At 54.2% G+C, this 24,515-nt stretch overlaps 1 protein-coding gene across 1 annotated transcript; it reads right to left on the bottom strand.

Annotated features, from left to right (window-relative positions):
* Positions 1–5,037: 5,037 nt before the first annotated feature.
* Positions 5,038–15,282, bottom strand: LOC140845655 (uncharacterized). The gene is made up of 15 exons (XM_073220342.1): positions 13,918–15,282; positions 13,024–13,214; positions 12,357–12,446; positions 11,865–12,031; positions 11,512–11,725; positions 11,123–11,277; positions 10,460–10,983; positions 9,493–9,708; positions 9,079–9,182; positions 8,523–8,592; positions 7,725–7,790; positions 7,314–7,382; positions 6,330–6,451; positions 6,115–6,221; positions 5,038–5,751 (listed from the first exon to the last, which is right to left on the bottom strand). Exons 1-14 carry the CDS (start codon positions 14,053–14,055, stop codon positions 6,134–6,136), a joined length of 2,214 nt encoding a protein of 737 aa, XP_073076443.1. The 5' UTR covers positions 14,056–15,282; the 3' UTR covers positions 5,038–5,751; positions 6,115–6,133.
* Between the last annotated feature and the right edge of the window lie 9,233 nt (positions 15,283–24,515).

The following is a 24,515-nucleotide window of genomic DNA, read 5'->3' as shown; positions in this document are numbered from 1 at the left end:
ATTCTTAGGGTAAATTCCTAGGAGTGGAATTCCGGGGTCAATGGTATTTCTATTTGGAGATTTTTGAGGAACCTCCATACTGCTTTCCACAGTGGTTGAACTAATTTACATTCCCACCAGCAGTGTAAGACGGTTTCCCTTTCTGCACATCCTCGCCAACATTTGTTGTTTGTCTTTTGGATGGTGGTCATCCTTACTGGTATGAGGTGATGTATCATTGTGGTTTTAATTTGCATTTCTCTGATGATTAGCGATGCGGAGCATCTTTTCATGTGCCTGTAGGCCGTCTGAATTTCTTCTTTGGAGAAGTGTCTGTTCTAATCCTGTGCCCATTTTCTAAATGGATTACTTGCTTTTTGTCTGTTGAGGTTCGTGTGGTCTTTATATATTTTGGATGTCAACCCTTTATCGGATATGTCATGTATGAACATATTGTCCCATACAGTTGGATGTCTTTTTGTTCTGTTGATGGTGTCCTTTGCTGTACAGAAGCTTTTCAGCTTGATATAGTCCCACTTGTTCATTTTTGCTTTTGTTTCCCTTGCCTGGGGAGATATGTTCATGAAGAAGTTGCTCCTGTTTCTGTCCAGGAGATTTTTTCCTATGTTTCTTTCTAAGAGTTTTATGGTTTCATGACCTACATTCAGGTCTTTGACCCATTTTGACTTTCCTTTTGTGTGTGGTATTAGACAGTGATCCAGTTTCCTTCTCTTACATGTAGCTGTCCAGTTTTGCCAACACCAGCTGTTGAAGAGGCTGTCATTTCCCCATTATAAATCCATGGCTCCTTTATCGTCTATTAGTTGACCGTATATGTTTGGGTTAATATCTGGAATCTCTATTGTGTTCCACTGGTCTGTGGGTCTGTTCTTGTGCCAGTACCAAATTGTCTTGATTGCTGTGTCTTTGTAGTAGATCTTGACTTTTTATGCAGATCTAGTAAGATTTGAAATTTTGGAAGTGACATGCCCCCGGCTTTATTCTTCCTTCTCAGGACTGCTTTGGCTATTCGGGGTCTTTTGTGGTTCCCTATAAAGTTTAGAACGATTGGTTCTGGTTCGTTGAAGAATGCTGTTGGTATTTTGATAGGGTTTGCATTTGAATCTGTAGATTGCCTTAGGTAGGATTACCATTTTGACAATATTAATTCTTCCTAGGTTACTCACAAGTATCCCAAACCTAAAGTCTTCCAAACTTAGTCCATTATCTTCCTCTGCCCACAGCTTTCTTACCGGTATCGGTACCTGTCCTCCAGCCATCCCAGGAAGAAACCCGGGAGACGGCTTCGCCTTCCATCCTGCGCATAGCGAGTCAGGCCTGGTTCCGCAGACTTTGCTCTTTCTCACGTCTGTGTCTCCTCTCAGTTCTCACCACCGCACTGGATTTCCAAGCCCTCACCGTCTCTCCCCTAAGCTGTGCAGTGGCCTCCTACTTGACCCCCAATCCTTCAGTGCCTCCCACTTAAATTCTTTCCCCTCACTACTGCTAGATGACCTACCTATAAGAAAGTGATCATATTTCGCTGCTCAAAATCCTTCTCTGACCCTGTATTGCCTACGAAATAGAGTCTGCACTTCTTAATAAGGTGCACGGGGCTCTTTGGCACCTTCTGCTTGTCCCTTCCCTAGGGTAAAAATAGCAAACTAAGAATATAGGCATTCTTCAGTGAGATCAGTTAAAGTTGCAGAAGCCAGGAGTAACTGGCCTGGAATGCTTGGGTATTCCCCAGACAAAGGAAGGTCTCTCGGCATACCCTTGTCTTTATTGTGTTTAGTAAATCGTGTCCTGGTAAGACTCACTTAGCCTGCTTAAAGGCCCAGCTTATTTTTTTACCTTTACCTATATGCTGTTTCTCCTCCTCCTCCATCCCCACATCAAGTAATTTGTGGACTGGACAGTTCACTTAGCAAGCTAGCTCAGCCATCACAGCACAGTAAGACAGGAAAGATTCGATCTTAAAGCTAAGATTGCATTTCAAAACCCAGGAAGTGAAGAAGTAAGATTTTTAATGTCCTGCCAATGGGTTTCAACCCTGGGCAAGTTCGCTATGGATTCAATGTGACCAAAGAAATGACAGTAAAACATTATGGGGGTGAAAGGGCTATACCCAACTTTATTTCCACAGTGGCAGGTCAATCCCTAACATCCCGTCCAATCAGAGCGAGTCTGCATGCAGCAGGCAGGTCTCTGCCTCTGGGCCTCCCTGCCTACACAGCCATCCCACACAGCCATCCTCTGGGCCTCTGACCTCAGCACTGCCACCACTCCAGCCTCTGCTCTGCTCTCCTGCAGCATCACTGCCGTGACACTGTGTCACCCAGAGCACTGGGTGGGAGCTCTTTCTATAGAGTCAATAGCAACCTATTGCCCACATGAGTGGTGAGCTAGCCGACTAGGCCCAGGTGAAAATCCTGGCCACAGAAAGTTTCATTTTATCCACTCTTAACACAGTCTTTAGCGAACATACAGTAACTCAGCCCACCATGGAGGCAGGGAGGGCAGTCTTAACTGATATGCTGCCCAGCCAGGAAGCTGCTCTGCTGGAGGGAATCCGAGCAGGGGGAGGACTGATAAGAAACTTCATGTCTCATCTTGAGACCACTTCACAGGTCCACACCCCTAGCCCTTTGTCACATTCCTGAGAAATCCTTCCAAGGGGGAGCTCCCACCCTTTCAGTGCGCCTCCCTCTCTGAGGTAGCCCACACTCCCCTCTCTCTGAGTGTGCACTTTCTCTCCGTAAATAAAACCTTTACTCTACTTGACTGCTGCGTCTCTGCCTCTCAGTTCTTTGCTGCGGCAGGGACAAGAACCGAGGAGAATGCACAACGCCCTCCTAACAGGAGTCCCAGCCCAGGGGAGGGGTGGGGGAAGGAGAAGGCTGGGAGGGCGGGGGGAGAGGGGTGCGAGCATGGGAGCAGAGAGCTTGGGGAGTGTGGAAGGGAAGCCTGGAGGAGGAACTAGGAGGGAATGGCAGCTGGGGAGGAAAGCCGCGGAGCCTCGGTGCTGGTGAGGCAGGGACCGTGGGCGCAGACAGAGCAGGGTGAGGGCCTCCGGAATAAAACCCCTACTGAAACTCCATATTAAACAAGGAAGCAAAGTCAGTCACATTCATTCTCTAAAGTAATATAAGCATTCTTGTGTGAGATTAATTAAAACCAAACATCCAGGAGTAACTTGGCCTGAAATGTTTGAATATCCCCCACATAAGAAAAGACCGCAGCATAGCCCATGTCTTCACTGTGTCAATTAAATGAGGTTATTGTAAAATGTACCGTAGCCTGATAAAAGGCCCGACTTATTTTCTTTATCTTTACCCAGATGCTGCTTTTCTTCCTCTAGCCCTAATCAAATGATATGCAATGTAGGCAAGTAATAATGGCAAGTATGCAAAATAATCCGGAAGACTGATAAGAAACTTAGTGTCTCTTCAAAGATAAGCATTTGGGGACCATTTAGCAGGTCTGCATCCCTGGCCCTTTGTCTCTCACCTGCCTATAAATTCCCTAGACTGTGCATCACCCCAGGGCTATCTTGTCCCCTCCGGGCAGGGGCAAGCCAGGAGCTGTGTCCTCTGCTTTATCTCTAAATGAAAGCCTCGCACATGCTCTCCTACCTTGAGTGTTTGCAAAGTTCATTCTCTGAGCCTGTGAACAAGAACTCCATCATCAGCTTCTCTGAAGAGCCCGAAGACAGGGAGCCCCCAGAGCCCGTGCCTGGGTGCGGAGTAGCGCACCAGGGGCCAGAGGGCCCTGCCACCTCCCCAGCACATGCCGGGTGGGGAAGGTGCGCTGCAGCCCACAGCCGTGTGAGCCTGGTGTCCCAGCACCAGCAGCCCAGGCCGTGTTGCGCTTGGGGCCCCTGCACACACCATTTGAGGACGGACCGCTGGCCCAGTGACCACCCAGCAGGCCCAGGGCTGCTGCTTTGTTTTGGGGCCCAGAAGCTCTTCTGTGTCAGGTTGAGGCTGGTGGGCCATGCGGATGACAGGTCTGACCTGTGCCACAGCCCTGCCAGGGGCCCGCCTGCCCTCCTCCTGCCCAAACCTACCTCCCTTTGTGGCCGGGGAGCCTGAGGTCATACCTGGGACCACCGTGTAGGCAGATGGCTCTGAGCGTGCTGTGGGAAAGTCCAGGGGAAGGAGGGTGGCCTGGGTGTCCCGATTTTACCTCCTGTCTCCTGGTCACCTGAGGCTGTCAGGAGGGCCCACGTCTGCTTCCCCAGTCCCAATCTGGGGCTCCACCTGCAGCATAAGGCCTGGAGACTCTCTCCATCCTGGAACCCCCCAAGGGGGTGTTTGTGCTGATCCTGGAGCTCCCCTCCAGGCCAGGCCTCCCCTCCTGGGAGGGTGAACACATCCTGAGAGTCCTGGGGGAGCGTGTGGGGAGAATCAGAGCCAAGTGCCTCCGCTCAGCCTCCCCAGCCTTTTGTCGCAGACATCAGGCCGCTCAGCCAGGACCCAGGAGCGGGACACCAGGGGACTCACACCAGCCTGGCCTGGGGATGGGCGGCTGAGGGGCCCCATGGGGGAGGACTGGGAACCCGGGAGCTTTGGGGGGTGCTCTGAGGTGTGAAGCGTGGAGAAAGTGGGCTCAGACAAAGCCCCCCAGTGGAAGGCGTGCACCCCTTGGAGGTGCTTTGAGAGACCAAGAAGTTTTTCGCAAAGGTATTTTCTGGAATGTGTGGAGCAGCTCTGTCTCATTAAGTGGGACAGTGCTAGACTGGCACCCTGCAGCCCTGGGATCTACTCGAGTACACAAGTTTCCGTGTCTGATCATAATGTATAGGTGACAGGAAGTAAGGTTCACTTTCTGTTTGAGCAGCCCTCCCCAGTGTTGCCGAGGTGTCCCACCCTGGGGCTTGGAGCACCATGCTCCTCCTCAGCACCTTACTGAGGGGAGGACAGAGGATGGAGGACAACCTGGCAGAGGTCAGGGCCCCCCTGCATCAGAGAGTTTGAGGCTGGGGTGGGGTGGGCTGGGGCACACGATGTCCGCAGGAGGGGCAGAGCTTTGAGAAGAAAGAGCAGTGTGGTGGCAATCCGTTCAGCATTTATTACATTCTGCACAGGGATGACCCCAACCCCCAGGAACCATAAACCTCAGAGACAACACCCAGAGCACACTGCGCCTGGGGGGGCTATTTCTCAGGGATGAGGGGAGGAAGTTGTACAGGGGGCTCCCCTGTAAGCAAGTCCCGGTACCCTGTGACAGTCGGCCACCCCTGCATCCTCGGATGCCTCCGCTGGGCATCAGGAGGCCGTGGTCCCTCGCAGCACTGCGCCGTGTCTATGTCCATCCCGGGAAAGGCCGGGCCTGGTGAGGACAGCGCCCACCTATTCCTGGAACCCTGTGGCTACGACTCGGTGGCTGACGGCGCCCAGGCAGGAGTTGGTGTCACGGCGGGAGGCCACCTGCACGAAGGGGAACATCCTCCACACGGTGGGGTGGCTCGCCTCTGTCCAACGGGCCACAAGCAGAGGGGACGACACAGCACGAAGGTGGCCAGGTGCGCCGCAGCTACATACGGGTTGTTGAGGATGCAGCGGCAGCCTGGGGAGCTGCCCGAGTCGGCCGACGGAGGAGGTGCCAGAGCAGCTGCCCCGGCAGAGGCTCGGGATGAGCAGCGGGAGGAGGAGGAGCAGCAGGCAGACTGGGGTCCTGGGGTGCCAGGTGCCGCCTGCCCGAAGGGGAAGAAGCTCTCCTCCACATGCAGCCAGGACACCAGCAGGGCCGAGGGCCCGATGACAGCAGCTACAGGGCCACGCGGGTGAGCAGAAGAGACTGGTTATCCCGGGCTCCCCCCATTATCCTGCTTCCACCCCGTCCCCACTGCCCTCTGGGCTCCGGGCCCTGTGCGGAGGGTCCTGTCAATCACCAGCACCTGGGAGTCCCTGTCACAGAAAGGCTTCTGAGCGTCACCTACTCACAGAGGAGGAAACTGGGTCCCACAGGGGGCGGGGAACCACCCTTCAGTCTGGGACAACCGATCGGCAGTGGAGCGGGATTGCAGCCGCACCGGTCTTTAGGACGCTCCCACACCCTGCATGGCGCAAAGTTTCCTTGACACTGGGGAACAGCCCACCCCCTGCTGAACACCCCAGCCCAGAAACTCACCTGGCCCTGGCCAGTAAGTTTAAATCTTGCGGGACCTGAAGAACTTTAACAGTCCTTTTCTGCCTGCCCTCTGACCTTGGGGCTCCAGATGGTAGGACAGGCCGTAGCTGCAGGACAGAGGGACACCTGTGAGCCCCTGGAGCCACATGGCAGGGGACCCTTCTCCCAGAGCCTGCCGGCAGCTACAGCCCACACTCCACTCCTGGCAGCCTCACCACTGGTCCTCTCGCAGGATCTTCACTCTCCGGAAAAAGGACAAAAAGTGCTCCTTGGGCTCCAGGTCATACTGCCTGGCCAGGAACTTGTATGTGAGGAGCTCCACTATGAAGTCAGTGGCCTGGGGCAGAGGAAGGACAGGATGCAGACAAGGAGGGGGTGAGGAGTGGGGCACTGGGATGATCCCGGATCTCTGCTCACGGAAACCCTCCTTCCTTCCAATGCCATCTAGCCCAGCCTGTTCCCACTGTTGGGTCTCCAGCTCCTCCTCCAGGAAGGTGACCTTGATGCCACCTCATCCCCCACCTTACAAAGCCTTTAGTGTCCTGAGCTCTGTGTGTCTTAACTCTCAACACACGTTAGACCCAGGGGATGGCCAGGACAAGGTCCTGCCCAGGGGGTCTTGACTACATCCCTCACCTTTCATGGCTGGGCAATCAACTTTCTGTTTTATACCATCACCCTGGAAGGCAGCAAGGCGGCCAAACTACATCGGAAACAGCCCCTTAAGCCCAGAACGAGGCCAGAACGTTCCCACCCTTTCTCAAGGTGCAGGACCGCTAGTGCCCTCCAAGGGGCAGGCCTGCCCACAAAGAGCACCCGGCCCTGTCCCGGGCTCGGGGCTACCGAGAAGCAGGGACTGCACTGGGGAACTGAGGCCTCAGGTGGGAAGGCACTGCCAGCCCCCCGATGTGCTTCCTGCACTGAAGGAGCAGCATCCCTCCCCTAGGGCAGGGCCTGACGGGGAGACCAGTCCTGCCCAGATGCTGCCCCCTGGAGCCCTCAGCCCCGCCTGCCCTGGGGCCAGGATCGGGCTTTAGGTGGGCCCTTCTGGCAGTCCTCTCCAAGAAGCCCAGGTCCTGGGGTGGGGGTGGGGGCCTCACGAGAGGGGTGGCTGGTGCTGAGAGGTCCGGGCTCACTGGGGACTCTCTCCTCGCTAAACCCCACCATTCTGCCCTCCTGAGCCCTGCTGGGTCACTCACGTCCACATGATGTTCCTGTTGTTTCTGTAAGGCGTCGTACAGGATCAGTGCGAGCGGCGGGACCATGCCCTGTGCCACCGGGGTGGGGAGGTGATGAGTCCCCGCCTGCCTCAGGGGCGCCCACTGAGCCTCTCCTGAACCCCATACCCGCCACCCCCAGCTCCCTTGGATCACCCTGTGCGGCCTCCCCCCTTCCCTTCGCCCTGCTCTCCCCTCCTGGTCCCTCCCAGGGCTGGCTTTTGGCCATTCCCAGGCCCTGTGGGCCCTGCACCTGTCCTCCAACTTCCCCCTGTACCCAGCTGCTCTCGCCCTCCTTCTGGTCACACCAGAACTGGCAGTTCAGAGCTGGTGGGACCAGGAGCAGGTGCAGGGTCACCCCCACCGCCCTGACCCTGGCCACGCCACTCTCACCTGCTTGTTCATATGCTGTAATGCCCTGGGGGACTGCTGCCATTTCCTCACCATGGCCCTCGCCTCCTGCAAGGTGCACGACACTCAGGTGCTCCTGCTCCCCTCCCACGTGCCTCCCACAGCCAGACCGTGGTGGATGGATGCCCTGCCCGAGCCCCCTGGCACCTACGCTGTCCCCACCTCCAGCAGGCTCTCAGCCCAGAGCGACCCCGGCTCCAGCACACACTCATACTCATGTGGGTCCTTGGGCCATGGCCACCGCCCTGAGAGGGTCAGGGGAGGTCCCTCTGCCTTCCAGGGTGCCCTGAGCACTCACTGTCACCCGGCTATCAGCACGGCTCCCCTCACATGACCAGGTGGGGTAGGCACAAAGCTGAAGCCCATCTTGTGCTCCCTGGACCCTGCTCACCTGGGAGGCCTGCCCCCCAGGCTGATGGCAACCCTCCATGTGCACATGAGGAGCCTGAGGGTACAGAGGGGCCGTGACAGGCTCAGGGGACCCAGGGGAGAAGCCGACCTTGCTCAGACACACGCCCCAACCCTGCTGCAAATGCCACACCAGCCCCAGCCCTGACCGGGGGTCTGTCCCCTGGGTCCTCACTGGATGCCAGGCCCGCAGTGAAGTAGAGCCAGGGAGGGAGACAGACGAGGCCCTTATGGGCCTGGGGGACCCTACTTTCCCCGTCACCTTCCCCTGCTCACCCTACACTCCTCGAGTCTTTCCCAAAGCTGTGCCACAGCGCGGCAGAGGACTTGCCCAAAGGACCCCTCCCTTCCAGACTTCCAGCCCCCATTTACCTTGATGAGCTGTTTCCTTTTAAGTCTGTTGTTCCTCTTTCTAAGTTTTTTGTAGATCCAGGAGCTCTTCCTACGGGGAGGGGAGAGGAGGAGGGATACATGCGGCCAGCAGGCGGAGAGTCTCGGGGCCGACCCCTTTTCCCGGGGATCCTAGAAGGCCCACTAGCCCACAGGAGGCTTTCCACCATGGCCCTGAGCCCTGGGAATCCGTGGCCTGGGGAGGGGGCTGCGTGTTTCCACCCAGGGCCTCCATTCCCTTCTCTCCCAGGGGCGAATCTGCTTTGGGCAAGGTCGCTGTCCTTGGGGCAGAGACCTCCTGCTGCAGAGCACAAGCTCCAGATCTCCAATGGGCTTCACCCCACAGCTGACATTGGAGGAAACTGATTCCTGCAGGGGTACCCATGGCCTAACCCACAGGGGGCCCCAAGAGCCCACCATCCCCGCCCTTATGGCTCTTCTGCCTCCCAGGAAGTCCCAGCCCACTGAGGGACACTGCAAGATGTAGGGGTATCCCTGTCTACTCAGGTGCCCTGGTCCCAGGGACAGGACTACCCACCAGGACACATGTCCCCAGGTGCTCTCCAGGCGACGTACAGGAGGGTGCTGCAGGGCAAAGTTGATGGCACGGAAGGACTCAAAGTTTCTGAGAGCCAGACACTTCTGGGAGGGAAGACAGAGCTGAGAGCTTGTCCTGCTTCTCTGCTCTATCCCCCCATGAACTCCTGTCCTTAAGGAGACAGACACCCGGGGAGCCCAGCACACCTGGTACCTGCTGAGCAGCCCTCCTGGGTGGAGGACTGTGCCTCAACCCAAGGAAGGGTCCAGGGATGGCTGTCCCACCCCCGGGGCCTGCGAGTCCAGGTCCGCACGCCCCTGGCAGGAGGGCCCAGGGACCATGCAGGGTAGACCGCAGGCACCCATCCTGAGAGCTGGCCAAGGAGGGGACCCCGGGGGCCGTCCCATGACAGACCTTGGCCACCTGTATCCAGAACTCCACCACTCGGGCCCTGTCCTGGGCCCTCGTGCTCGGGCCCCCGAGGCAGGAGGAGATGACCAAATGAAATGTTGTACCAAAGTGCTTGAGGACGTTAACAATGTTGGGGGCCAGGAGCACAATGGCTTCCCTCCGTGGTTGTCTCTCTACGTAGACCTTGCATTCTTCATATTCAACCCTACTGTACAGCTCCTGGGGATGACAAGAGGTGTCATCCAGCTGTGCCCCTGGTGCCCCTGTTCCCAGGCAGGGTCACTGGTCAGAGCTGGGTCCCAGGCAGCTGGGGACGTGCTGTGAGCCTTGTGGCCGTCTGGACTTCAGACCCCGTCCACTGAGGCGCCCAGGACCGCATGCACAGGACCCCACAGTAATGGGGCACAGAGGGGTTTGCTCACAGGCCCCCTCACTCACATCCTCCCTGAGGCACAAGGCAGCTCACGCCTGCCCGGCCTGGGGCATCTGCCTCCCATTCTGCCATCCCCTGGATCCCGCTGCCCACTCAGGTGCAGTTTCCCCTTAAACAACTCCACCAGGACCTTTGTTGGTGTCTGTGTCTCCCACGCAGTCAGATCCATGGCAGGGGCCTCTGAAGTGCGGTAGCCATAGGAGCCTGCCAGGCCAATGGCCCGAGGACCTAAGGCCCTGGCAGCACCTCCCTGAGCACCCCTCCCCTGCCCTGCCCCTCCCAGCCCGGCCAGGCCCTGCCCACCTTCCCTCTGCTCCTCATTGGTCTGCAGGGATCCCTAAGGGCCGGCCCTACTGTCCCCATGTGGACATTGAGGGCTTGGGGGTGAGGAGAGTCTCTCAGGGAACATGGTGAGTCCGTGGGGAAGCTGGGATGTGGGCCCACATCACAGGAGTCCACGTCAGGGGAGGGCAGGTGTGGGGTAGCCCGTGACACAGGGAAGGCCCACCCCCGACCCCGAGAGCCCGCTCCGCTCACCGCACACATCAGGGTCAGCTGCTCGGCCACCAGGCGTGGAGCAAACGCCAGGATGGTCAGCTCCCCCTCCCTCGGCAAATCCCGGGTGCTCATGGTACAGGGGCTGGTGGGCTCCAGGACCACCTGTGGCTCGGCCCGGCCCTGTGCCATTCCTGCAGGTGCCATGGGCCCCGTGCCCAAGGACTCATGGGGCTCCAGTTCGGGGTCTGAGACCACTCCTGTAATGTCCCAGGGGCTCGCAGCACTGGGGCTGGTGGGCTCTGGATCTGGACCTGGCTCTGCCACGCCTGGTGCCATTCTAGCGAGTGCCCTGGGCCCCAGGCCCGAAGGCTCATGGGGCTCCCGTTCAGGGCCTGGCCCCTGGGCTGAGGCCTCTGCTGGGACATCCTCAAGCTCTGCAGGGGCTGAAGTAGGTGACACTGGCCGTCGTTCCAGCACAGGGGTCTCAGGGAGCTCCTGGACGGGCTCTAGCCATGAAGTCGGCCCTCCCCGTGTCTCTGGAGCCAGGTGCATCTGATGTAGGTCTGGAGCAGGACACAGAGAAATGGTCACCCTGGGCCTGATTTTCCGCGCCTTATAATCACAGAAGAACCCACACTGCCTTGAAGGGAACCCCAGTCCGGGAAGCCCACCCTACATGGTCCTCTGGCTGCAGCCCCTCACCTTCCAACTCTGCCACCATGGGCCCCACGTGCTCCTCCTGGACCAAGTGGTGGAGGACTTGACCCACCAGGGTGGATGAAAGCTGGCTTGCATCGATGGCGCAGGGCACATGCTCGGGCTCCCAGGCAAGGCGCCTAGCCCATCCAATCCTGGGGCTGGGGTAAGGCCGGGGGGTGGCAGAGTGAGAAGCCTGCTCCTTCCATCCACACTGCCCTCCGGGTCCACCCTTGTGTGGGCCTGGCAACTGTGCCCTCCCCTGCCTGTCCAGGCACCTGCCCGTCCTCCTTCCTGACCCTGCATGTCTGTCCTGGGACCCCATCCTCTCCCATCCTCCCGAATAGGAAGTCCCCAGTTGTCAGGCCGCCCATGGGATTCCAAAGATGACTGACCTGCTAGGCTCTGCTGTGGGCTCCTGGGGCTCCAGCTCAGGTCCTGCCATGGGGGCTGAGGCCACTGCTGGGACATCCTCTGGCTCTGCAGGGGCTGATGCAGGTGACACCATCCGTCGCTCCAGCACAGGGGTCTCAGGGAGCTCCTGGACGGGCTCTAGCCACCATGCCGGCCCTCCCTGTGTCTGTGGAGCCAGCTGCATCTGCTGTGGGTCTGAAGTAGGACACAGAGAGAGGGTCACCCTGGGCCTGATTCCCCGTGCCTTACAGTGACAGAAGATCCCACACTGCCTTGAAGGGAACCCCAGTCCGGAAAGCCCACCCTACATGGTCCTCTGGCTGCAGCCCCTCACCTTTCAGCTCTGCCACCGTGGGCCCCAGGTGTTCCTCCTGGACCAAGTGGTGGAGGAGTTGGCCCTCCAGGGTGGATGAAAGCTGGCTGGCATCTATGATGCTGGGCACACGCTCGGGCTCCCAGGCAAGGCGCCTAGCCTGTCCCATCCTGCAGCTGGGGTAAGGCCTGGGGGTGGCAGAGTGAGAAGCCTGGTCCTTCCAGCCACACTGCCCTCCGGGTCCGCCCTTGTGTGGGCCTGGCCGGTGTGCACTCCGCTGCCTGTCCAGGCACCTGCCCCTCCCCCTTCCTGACCCTGCGCGTCTGTCCTGGGACCCCATCCTCTCCCATCCTCCCGAATAGGAAGTCCCCAGTCGTCAGCCCGCCCATGGGAATCCAAAGATGAGTGACCTGCTGGGCTCTGCTGTGCGCCCCCTGCCCCAAGGCCTACACGCCTCCTCTACCCATTTTGTGCACACAGGCAGTGCCCCCTCCTGGCCCAGTGAACGCTCACTTTCTCAGATCCTCCTCTGGCCCCTTGTCATGCCCCCCATTACATGAGGAGGCGGTGAGGGTATCGCCCGTGATGCTTCCCGGCTGTGACCTGCGGATGACGCCTGAAGTGACTGCCTGACTCCACACGGGACGGGGTCCCAGTACTGTGTCTGTTTCCTTCACTCAGTTATGCTAAGTGTCCCCAAAGGGTCTGCACAAAGTGGGTGCTGCATACCTATTGTGGCTGAAGGAAGTCCTACCCGAACCTTCCCAGGTACCCCTCTGCTGTCCCCAGAGGTCCCTCTTGTGGCCATGATGAGGACAAGGACCGGGCACAGCCACAGGGAATCGTGAGCCTCCATTCCAAAAGGCTGCTTCCCATGTGCTTTTCCACATGAGCCAGGCTCCAGGCCACTGATGGGTGAGGCCTTAGGCTTTTCATCCGGTAAAGAGAAGTAAGCTCCGAAGTGGCCTGGCTTGGTCGGCTGTCCTTTCTGCACTGCCAGACACCAGGGGAGCCCCTCTAAGCTCCTCCCGTGTTACCCATGGGCACCCTAACAGGCTGATCGCCAACCACCCTGCCTGTCAGAGGAGCATGCTGAGGCTCAGACACGTGGGGACACTCAAGACACACCGCGGGCTGTGGTCAGAGGCCCGACGGTGCCGAAGAGCGGGTAGGTGCTCACCACGGGAGCCGTTGGCCCGTGGGTGGCTTGTCAGCGTCCTCAGGAGGGAGGGTGGCCTCAGGAGCGCTCCGGCTGGTGTTTGGAGCTGGTTCCACTCGTCCCGTGAGCTTTCTCCCCTTCCTCCTCATTCCTGTCCAGGGAGCCCTGCGCTTGGGGACCTCAGTCCCATGGACAGATGGCTCAGGTTCACGCTGAGGGGAGCAGCAGAGAGATAGTCAGTGGGAAACCCAGGAACCACCAGGACAATGGAGGTTTGCAGCTCACCCGGGAGCCCCCAGCCCCATGGGATGCAAGCAAGGAGAGGCATGGGGTGTCCCCGGGAGCGAGGTTCCAGGCTCTCTGGAGTGGGTCTGTTGACCAATCTCATGGGGCAGCCCTGTGAGGGCCCTGGCAGATTACCAGGCTTGTAATGGGGTCCTGGGGTGTAGGCAGCCTGCCCCAGGTCCAGGGAGATGGAGTAGGTAAATCCACCCATCAGCTCCTCCATGCTCCCCAGGGTGGAGCTCTGCATAGCCAGAGCCTGGTAGCGGGTGAGGAGGCACCCGGGGCTGCGTGGACCTCCCTGCAGGGGGCAGTGTGGAACCCAAACCCTGCCCCCGAGATCAGGCACACAGGGCCATCTGCTTAGACATCCAGTCCCTGAGGGAAGAATAGGACACCACCCGGTCTCAGGATTAACATGTGGGTGGAAGTACCTGGTCCCAGCACTCACCTCCAGTATTGAGTGATGAGACCAGAGCTGTGACACTGACTGCCCCCCTCCTCCCCAGCCTGCAGTCCCCCCATGCCCCACACCCACCGCACACACACAAGGAGCCGGGGAAAGGTCAGCCCGGGATGGGTCACACAGTGGCCTGGTCCTGGAGGGGCCCGCTCTGGGCTGCCCTGTGTTACCTCGGGGCTCCTCGGGAGACACGGACAGAGGCGTTGGAAGTGTTCTCTCAGCCAACGCCCACAGCGAGCAGGAAGACTCTCCGTCTCGGCTTCCCTGACTCCCACGCCTTCAGAAGGCTCCACACAACAAGACCGCATGTTGCTCTGTCGAGCGCCTCCGGTCAAGTGAGCAGGACTGGGGTCTGCGACCAGGAGCTGGGTTCTGTCCGGGTCACAATTCAGGTTCTACTGGGCGTGTCTTCAGTGACATCACTTCTTCAAGGGTGCATTTCCTGGGCTGCTCCCTGAATTCAGACTCGCCCACATGCCCGTCTGGGCTTCTGACTGCCCACCCTCCTGGCCCTTGCCATGCATGAGTACACAGATCTACACCAGAGCCCTCCGTTTGCTGTTTGACAATGACACCAAGGTCCCAGCTCTGAGGAGACAAGAGCTGAGCTCAGGCCGCTTTTTTCACCAGTTCCCTGTCCTGCTGAAGCCACAGCACCTCCCAGGAGCTGCCCAATGTCCCAACCTGCACAGGGAGGGTCATGCCAGATATTCCTCCCTAGGGACATCCCCAGGGATACATGGATGACACCTCCAGCTCCTGGGGGCTGCTATCATGTGTGTCTGATGCACAGACTCAGAGATGGAAGAATGCCAGCCAGGCTTGGCACAGAGCGTGGAACAGCACACAAGTCAGTCCGGGTCCGGGCCTTGTGATCTTGGGAAGTCAGTCTCATGCTAGGTCGTTTTCAGGTTTGCACCTTGAAGGGGTGGCAATGAGAGGAGATCCAGGTGTTGCCATCTACTGGCATCCACCTTCCACAGTTCCAGGCTGCTCATAAACTAGGTGCTTTTCACACCAATCAGTAAATGGGTCAGAGTAGCACACTGGAAATGAAGTCTATGCTGCCTGTGAAATCTGAGGTTGTCCACCAGGCTGCTGTGCACTTTGTGTGTGTGGAGGGGAGGAGGGCTCAGATACAGCACCTTATTCATCACCTTAGGAGAGCTTGGCATGCCCACACGATAGACTTCTAGAAACTTCTCTAAGATGAAAGGTCCCTGAATTTTTGTTGGATTTATTTCCCACCTTCTGACACGTGACTGTGCTGTCAATATGCCTAGATGAGCTGTACTTCCCGATCACTGGGTCCAGTCAGCAGAGTGCCATCAATGGGATGGGCCAGTGTGACATCTTCTGGAAGGAAAAGGAGATGAAGGTTCCTTCTGACTAAATGACAACCTAAGTCAGGAGGTCTGATATGCCTCTGAGATAGTTTTCTCTCCTTGACGGCTGAAAGCTAACTGCCCTGCTGGTCTTTACTCACAGGAAGAGAACGGAGAGCATTTTCCTGACCAATACTTACACAATGGGTGCCTGGGGATCAAGTGATGAAGCCCCATGTGCAGCAGTAGCTGCAATTTGAGACACTCCGATTATGGTGACAATCATGCACTGTCATCTCCAAGAATTGTCCGTTTTCTGAGTAGGCCACGTGGGTGACTTCAATAAGGGTCTGTGGAAATCACCACGCCGACATCTTCCAAGGCCTTGGTGGTCACTCCAGTCTGTAAGCTCTCCTGGAAGGCAGTACTGCTTTCAATGTATACTTTACAGGGAGTTGTAGAGGCTTGTGCTTGACCCGCCACACAGCAGGCACTCCTGGCCGGCACAGTCCCCTGTGGCTAGCAAGGAGGAAGCCGGGAGCTCTGCGTCCCTGGCAGCTCGGCCCTGTGGCCTCTGACACTGAAGGAGCGGCCCTGCGGGCACTTGGTCGGGGTGCGGGGGTGCTGCTCCTGATGCCAAGACCCGCTCCTCGTCCCTGAGGTCAAATCACAAAACACAGTGACAAGGTTTTGAGGAAAGAAAAGAATAGTTTATTTACTTGCTAGCAAACGAGGGAGTGGCAGGCTCCTGCCTTAGAGAACCGCCGTCCTCCTGACACACAAGCGGTCAGGGCTTTTCCAGGGGAAATTGTGGGAGAGAGGCTGGGGTGCAGACCCATGAAGTAGCCGCTTTCAGGGGTCCACGCAGACATTCCTTCACCGATTCACTAGCTTTTTGTTTTTATTTTCTGCTTCTCCTCAGTCCCCAGGGACTGGACGCTTGGGGTTGAACAAAATCAGCTTTCAGCTTTAACTCTGACCCTCAGATGCAGAAAATCTGGAGAATAAGAAAAAACTGCCACCCCACCACACCCCCACCCATTAGTGGACAAAGTTTCTGGGGCTGTTTGAGTTCACTTCCCAGTAAATGTTAGTGTTCAGTTTTGAACAAAGATTTGATTCCCCTTTTCTTCTATTACAAATTCATTTCTACTGCATTCCCTTAAGAGCAGTCCCACACAGATCATGAAATGCCTTGAGAGAGAGTTTCTGACTTTATTCCCCGAAGATAGCCACAAGTTGAAAAGCACAGCTCTAAGCGTTTCTTGGAATATCAGTGCTGGCTGACAAGACAGGAACTGCCACCTGCCGTGCAGATTTCCAGGGGCACTTGGCTTATGTGTTCAAATACTGCAACTGTTGCTGTTAGAATCAGCAAGGGAGTGTCTCCTTGCACCTGCCTGGAGCTGGCAGCCTTGCATTTAATACTCGCATGCAGAATTTTCTCAAGAGCCCCTCCCCGACTTCTAGCACGTGAACAAGTTGGGGAAATGAGAAGATGGGACCCACAGAGGCCTTTATGTCCAGACCTACTGCCCCACTCTGTCCACAGAGGCCTCAGGAGCTGAGGGGACAGTGCTTGCAAGCCCAGGGCCTCCACCTTGCCTTCCAAGGCTGCTCCCCCTGCTGCAGCTGCTGCTGCTGGGGCTGCTACATTTGTTACCACTTTCAGAAATCTACAAGAAAAACACAAAGGCAACTTGGGCTTCACTGAAGTTTCGGTTTAGTAAACAGGTGAGGCCTTGGATGCTAGGAGTCCGCCTTTACTGGCCGTGGCCCTGACAGTCCTTCAGTGCATTCTGTAGTTTGAATATCAGAGCTCACCCTTCCTGCTGGGAACCTGTTAGTGGATGCTGTTGCCAAGTGCCTATTGCCTTGTGCAGCCAGCCTGTATGCAGCTGGCTGTGTATGGATCCCACCATGCTGCCCCCTCTCCACACAATACCCTGAGACTCTGATACCTCCTTCATGTCTTTTCTCATTCAGGTTTTTAATTCTAGCCATTCTATGCTTTTTTTCCTATCGATTACCATGTCACTCTGTGAATAGACCACAGGGATCTGCCTAATGCAGACGCACAGGGACTCATGCAAAACTTAAAAGAGGATGAAGTAGGAAGGAGAGGGATTATAGCCACTGCTGGGTTTACCTGAGGCTCTGGTTGTGAGCTTCTTTCTAATGGCTGTGTGTCCCACCCATCACAGACCCATAGGCATGAACTTCCCTGAGGCAGAGAGCTCTTCTATCCACTCTTCCAAGTGGTATTTCTTCTATATTATTCTCAGTCACTGGCCAGCTTTTATTATTGCTAAGTGTTTAAGTAAATGATCCGAGCTACAGAAAAAGCAATAGTACCAAACATCAAAAACAGTATGAGTTTTTATTAATTTTTTTTCTATTAAAAATGTATTTCAAGATATCCCTTTTGGACCTATATAAATTCAGTCTGGAGTTTTATCAGATTATTTTAAACTACCTTTTACTGGTTTGGAATTACTATTCACTTATCCAAGATATCAGACATCATTCATTGGAAGCTGCAAGTTAGGAGATCTGAATTTGAATATCAGCTGTGCCAGCAACTTGCCATAAGTCTTTGTGTAAGTTACTCCCATCTTCCCAGGCTTTTCTCTTCTCGGGGGACAATTGAAAGGATTAGACTAGAATGAACATGAAGGTTCTATTCTGACATTTTATACTAAGTTTCTGACCTTTGACATGTTTTAACTCTTATTAATAACATTCATACACTTGCATACTGCTTTATAGTTCACAAAGTACTTTCACATATATGCTCCCTTTTAAGTCTCTGCAGTGTCTGCGAGTTAAGCACATTTCAGAGAAGTGTGAAGAAGCTCAGAGAAGTCATAATTTATCCCAGATCACAGAATTTCTTATAGCAGAGCTGGATGGACTAATCTTTCTACAAGTAAAGTGATACCGTGTAAGTCACAAAGTCATGCAGTATCATTATTTAAAACCCCTCTGGATTTAAAGTCAGAGAACTAGGTTTCACTGACAGTTCTGACGCTATGACTTGGGGAAGTCACTTGACCTCCCTGTGCCTCAGTTTCCTCACCTGTAAAAAAAAGGGTTTGGACTAGCTGACTTTTGGATGGACTTCTTAAAATTCTATTTTTTTTCTTAATGGCTTTGACTGTTTCTAGGTTGATATTTTGATAGATTAATTGGAAAATGAAACTTTCCTTTAGACTGGAAGATGTTTAAAAAAGTGCACTAAGAGATCCCTCCTATTGGCTATTATTTATTATTCGTGCTCTTGGGCCACAGGCACATCAAAAGCCTTGGACTAATATTAGTGAACACCACTTCCCAACAAAACTAGTTAACTTCAGATTTCACAGAGAGGTAAATTATTTTGGTTGAGTTATGTAAAAATGTATATAGTTGCATTTTCTTAGAGGTTTTGACTTGGCAGACAACCTTACTTGGGAACCAGTGAGAGAAAACCTAATTGACCTGGAGAGGATGTTTTTGGCTCTCTCTGCAGCATGCTGAATGGTGTCTCTGCCTCTCTGATCTAGTATCTTTTTGTCCTGCATATTCCTTGCCCCGAAGTTTATAACTAGTAGGCATTTAGTTTTAAGATAAGGAAAAACCACTTGAAAATAGTGGAGGATATGATGGCGAGTGTTGGAGCAGTTAGAGGCCAAGAACAGTTTTGAATCTGTTGGTCCTTTGCCTGCCTCCCCCTCTGAGGAGAACATTGTAACTTTTGAAGCTAACAAAGCTTCAAAACATAACCAGCTTGCTGAGCTGGTGACTTAATGCACAATCGTGCTTTGTTGGGACTTTATTTGTAATAGTGCTGTTACAGCATGGGATACTGTTCAGCTCCAAACCACATTCCATTTAATAACTAGGAGTTAGTTCGCCCACTGAGTCAGCGCCACCACTAACTGATAAGCATCGCCCTTTTCCTTGGACTCTTTGGCTCTTCTGCCCCGCAAAGCATGGCACTGGCATGCTTCTTGAGAAGATTGGAGGAAGGGCAGATGGAACGATGATGACCGTCTATCTAGTTGCAGAAATGGAACTTCACCCCTAGTCTTTGTCTTTTGCTTTCCTTAAACACAAACTTACATACTTCCCAAGAGCACTGTAAGTACCATTGAAAACAAAATATTAAAAAGAAAACACATTCCCCCACCAACTACTACATCTCTTAGACACCAAGGTGATGAAAATCTATGGAGAGGTGTACAAAAGATGAGGATAAGAATGTTCACAGCAGCATTGTTTGTAATAATCAAAACTACTGAAGACAGCTCAATGTCCATTAGGAGCAGGGTAGCTTATGGTATATGCATACAATAGAAATTCAAGAAACTCCTGCTACACTGGACAACACGAAAGTCTCACAAACAGTGCTGAAAGAAGCCAGACGCAAGAGTGTGTAATGTACAAATTCACCTAACATAAACGCAAAAACTTAGAAAAATTAATCTCTAGTATTAGAAGTCAGGATAATGGTTACCTTTGGGGAGGAGTAAGGGTAAGAGATTTAGGAGAGCAAGTGGGGGACTTCTGAGGACTTTATTATTTACAGTGAGCTTTATCAAAAAATTATTTTCTTGACCTCAGTGAATAAATGGGTGTGTTCACTTTTTATAAAATTCATTCACATTTTATGTCCTCTGAATAAATTTTATACTTTGATGAAAAGTTTATTTAGAAATCATGTTAGAAATGAGAAACGGCTGTAGTTAGACTAGGTCTGAGCCCCCTAAAGGCATCTATCAATATAGTCTCACCAGCAGCCATCAAGGGCCAGTTTTATTTACCCATTAATACACGACATTGTTATTTTTTTTTTATTTTGGTATCATTAATACACGATTACATGAGCAACATTGTGGTTACTGAATTCCCCCCATTATCAAGTCCCCACCACATACCCCATTACAGTCACAGTCTATCAGAGTACACTACAGTATTTATAATCCACTTTTGATTTTAGAATAGACTGAGATTTACTGAAAAATTGCAGTGATGGTATAGAGGGTTTCCTGGATACCACTCACCCATTTTCCCCTTTTTAACACCTTATAATACAGTCATGCAGTTGTTACAATTAGGAAACCAACATTGCTACATTACGATGAACTATATTTCCACTCTTCATTCCTATTTCACTACTTTTCCCAGAAATAACCCTCTCATGTTCCAGGATCCCATTCAAAATACCATATTACACTTAGTAGTCTTGTCTCCTAAGTTCCTGTCTGGTCTGTGACAATTGTTCAATTTTTCCTTTTTTTTTTTTTTTTTTTAATTAACTTGACAGTTTGTTCAGGTATTTTCTAGAATACCCGGGTTTTCTAAGTTGTCTCAAGGTTAGCCTGGATTCACGGGTTTTTCAGGAAGAATATCAGAAATGAAGGGCCCTTCCCCTGACATCAGGGTGCGCGCTATAAACAAGGTTGATCACGGGCGGTATTAACATTCATCAGGCTCAGGCAGGCAGTATTCACCCCGCGGGCCGGGGGCCGACGGGTCGCGGGAACGAACAGCCCAGCCCGCGCACCCACCGGCCCACGCTCTCTGAGGGGCCGCGGGTGGAGCCGAAAGGGGGCGACCCAGTGGAACCCCGCGCCGTCCCGGCCGCGCACAGAGGTCGGGCCAGGCGGAGCGGCGGTCTCCCCCGCTCCCCGAGCGCTCCGCCCCGCGCCTCAGTAGTAGGCAAAGTGCCGCCGCCGCCTTCACTCGAGTCCTCGGCCGGCAGTCACAGTGCCGCGCGGTCGAGAGGCTCAGAGCCCGGAGAGCAGGAGCGGTTCCGAGGCGCCGAACCGGAGTGTGAAGGAAAAAAACACGGCCCCGCGCGGCCGCTGTCCCCACCCAGCCTCGCTCCCATTGGCTGACTGCTCAGTCAGGGGCGGGCCGGAGCCGCGGCGAAGGCAACCATTGGGCGCTCGCGCAGAGCACGGAAGTCCGGCGGCATATTCAAGAGTTAGTAGTGTCACGGACGTCGGCGCGAGAGGGAGCTCCTGCGGCACCTTCTGCGCTCCGGTCGGCCGGCCCTGTCCGCAGGAGCGGCCAGAGGAGCCGCCCCTTCTGCGCAGCGAACCGGCGGAGACCAGATGTTGATGGGCCCGCCGAGTTCTGGGCCCTCGCTGTGCTTGGCTGCGCCTTCCTCCAGGTGCGCCGGCGGCACCGACCGCGCCCCCTCAGCCTCGGATCGCCGCGCTCTCCCCTTCTCGGCTCTCCTGCGGCGGGCGGCGGCCACCATGGCCGAAGCCCTCCAGGTGGTGGAGATCCACCCGGACTTCAAGCCGCTCTCCCGGCCTGACTTCAGCCAGTCGAGGTCTGCCACCTGCAAGCCGGCGCCGTCGGGCGACGCTACCGGGAACCCCGACGTCCCCGCGGGCCTGCCTGCGGCCTCGGCGGCGGCTGAGGAGCAGCCTCGCAGCGCGTGGGGCAAGCTGTACCCCGCCGACCGCGTCGCCAAGACCATCGATGTCGAGAGCTCGGCCGAGGAGCGGCTCACGCTGCCGCAGATCTGCGGTGGATGGTCAAGAGCGGGCCTTGCTTGAAGGATGAAGGCGACAGCGACAGCTCTGCGGGGTAGATGGTCTCGGGGCGCGGCCGGACCCCGGGCGGGACGCGGGCACCCCTGGCTCCGCCTGAGGTCGCGTTGGAGCCGGTGAGGGCGCGACCGTGCAAGTTGCTCGGCGGGCAATGGGTCGCCCGTGTGGCCGGGAAGCGGCCGACGCGGGTGGTGGGCTCGTGGGCCCGGCCGGGGGTCGGGAGTCGGCGCGCCCCGCCGGAGGGGCTGCCCGGGGAGGAGGGAGGTGGAGCAAGTGCGCCGAGAGCGGCCGCCCGCGCCGCCGGCGAAGTTCGCCGGGGCAGGGGGCGCGGGGCTCACTGGATTCGCAGCTCCTCCGACCGGGACCGGGCGGTGAGGGCGGCTGCTCTTCGCCAGGCCTGGGGCCGCGCCGCCGTCCTGCCACCGCCGCTTGGGTCGCGGCCGCAGGCGGAGGGGCCGGGCCGGGCCGCGCAGACGGGGAGGCCGGTGGGCGTCTTGCTGTGTGTGGATTCTTTCGGCGGGGCGGCGGGGGAGACGCCGCCCGGAGGCAGCGCCTTTAGAATTAAAACTTTTTTCATGAGTTACCTCTCGTATTTTTTATTTGGGAATGAAGTTTCTTTACTTTGGTCTGGGAATAGCCAGTGCGTTTTCTTGTATTTAAAAAGCCCTATATTTCCGTCATAGAGGTTTGTAGCCTGCAGCTGAGTAATTTGTAACTAGCCGCAGAGATTCTGAGACAGGGACGGTGGGTGTAGTCAGCGTAGCGTGAGGGCCTCTGGGAAAAGACGCCGGCCAAAACTCCGTATTCCACACTTGAGCGCAGTCAGAGTCACGTTACTTCTCTCAATACCAAACTACTAGGAGTATAAGCGTTGTTCAGTGAGGATGAGTTAAAACTGAAAAGCCAGGAGTAACTCGGCCTGGAATGTGTGAACATCCCCCAGATAAGAAAATACCTCAGCATGGCCCATGTCTTCATTGTGTCAACTAAATGAGGCTGTTGTAAAGTTTACTTTACCCGCTAAAAGGCCCGGCTTATCTTTAACTTTGCCCGGATGCTGCTTTTCCTCCTGGAGCCCCTAATCAAGTAATGTATAACCCGGGCAATTAATACGGCAAGTAAGCCCAGTCACATAGTAAAAGGCAGGAAGGATCCCATCTTAAAGATAAGATTGCATTTTAACACCCAGGAAGTTAGTAAGATTCTTTTTTCTATTGGTATTAAGGTATTACTGATATACACCCCAATGAAGGTTTCACATGAAAAACCAATGTGGTTACTACATTCACCCATATTATCGAGTCGTCCCCCCCATACCCCATTCCAGCTGCTGTCCATCACTGTAGTAATATGCCACAGATTTACTTTTTGCCAAGAAGTAAGAGTTTTTTCTTTCATTTATTTATTTTATTAAGGTATTATTGATACATACTCATGAAGGTTTCACATGAAAAAACAATGTGGTTACTACATTCACCCTGTTATCGTGTCCTCCCCATATCCCATTTCAGTCACTGACCATCAGTGTGTAAGATGCCACAGAGTCAACTGTTTGTCTTCTCTGTGCTACACTGTCTTCCCCCTGATCCCCTCCCCCACCCCTCCCCTTTGGTAACCGCTAGTCCCTTCTTGGAGTCTGTGAGTCTGCTGCTGGTTTGTTCCTTCAGTTTTGCTAAGTTGTTATCCTCCACAAATGAGGGAAATCATTTGGCACTTGTCTTTCTCCACCTGGCTTATTTCACTGAGCATAATACCCTCCAGCTCCATCCATGTGGTTGCAAATGGTAGGATTTGTTTTCTTCTTATGGCTGAGTAGTATTCCATTGTGTATATGTACCACCTCTTCTTTATCCACTCATCTACTGATGGACACTTAGATTGCTTCCATATCTTAGCTATCTTAAGTAGTGCTGCAATAAACATATGGGTGCATATGTGTTTTTGAATCTGAGAAATTATATTCTTTTAGTAAATTCCTACAAGTGGGATTTCCAGGTCAAATGGTATTTTTATTTTTAGTTTTTTGAGGAACCTCCATATAGCTTTCCACAATGGTTGAAGTAGCTTACATTCCCACCAGCAGTGTAGGAGGGTTCCCCTTTCTCCACATCCTTGCCAGCATTTGTTGCTTAGTCTTTTTTATATTGGCCATCCTATCTGGTGTGAGGTGATATCTCATTGTGGTTTTTCTTTGCATTTCCCTGATAATCAGTGATGTGGAGCATCTTTTCATGTGCCTGTTGGTCATCTGAATTTCTTCTTTGGAGAATTTTATGTCATATCCTCCACCCATTTTTTAATTGGGTTATTCGCTTTTTGGGTGTTGAGGCATGTGAGTTCTTTGTACATTTTGGATGTTAACCTCTTGTCAGATATGTCATTTACAATATATTCTCCCACAATGTAGGATGCCTTTTTGTTCTGCTGATGGTGTCCTTTGCTGTACAGAAGCTTTTAAGTTTGATGTAGTCCCATGTGTTCATTTTTGCTTTTGTTTCCCTTGCTCGAGGAGATGCATTCAGAAACAAGTTGCTCATGTTTATATTCAGGAGATTTTTGCCTATGTTTTCTTCTAAGAGTTTTATAGTGTCATGACTTACATTCAGGTCTTTGATCCATTTTGAGTTTACTTTTGTGTATGGGGATAGACAATAATCCAGTTTCATTCTCTTGCATGGAGCTGTCCAGTTTTGCCAACACCAGTTGTTGAAGAGGCTGTCATTTCCCCCATTGTATGTCCATGGCTCCTTTATCGTATATTAATTGACCCTATATACTTGGTTTTATATCTGGGCTCTCTAGTCTGTTCCATTGGTCTATGGGTCTGTTCTTGGGCCAGTACTAAATTGTCTTGATTACTGTGGCTTTGTAGTAGAGCTTAAAGTTGGGAAGCAA

This window comes from Manis javanica, chromosome 13 (genome assembly GCF_040802235.1).
Source record: "Manis javanica isolate MJ-LG chromosome 13, MJ_LKY, whole genome shotgun sequence".
NCBI lineage: Eukaryota > Metazoa > Chordata > Mammalia > Pholidota > Manidae > Manis > Manis javanica.
The sequence above is the reverse complement of the archived record's forward strand: the minus strand, read 5'-3'. Positions and strand labels throughout refer to the sequence as shown.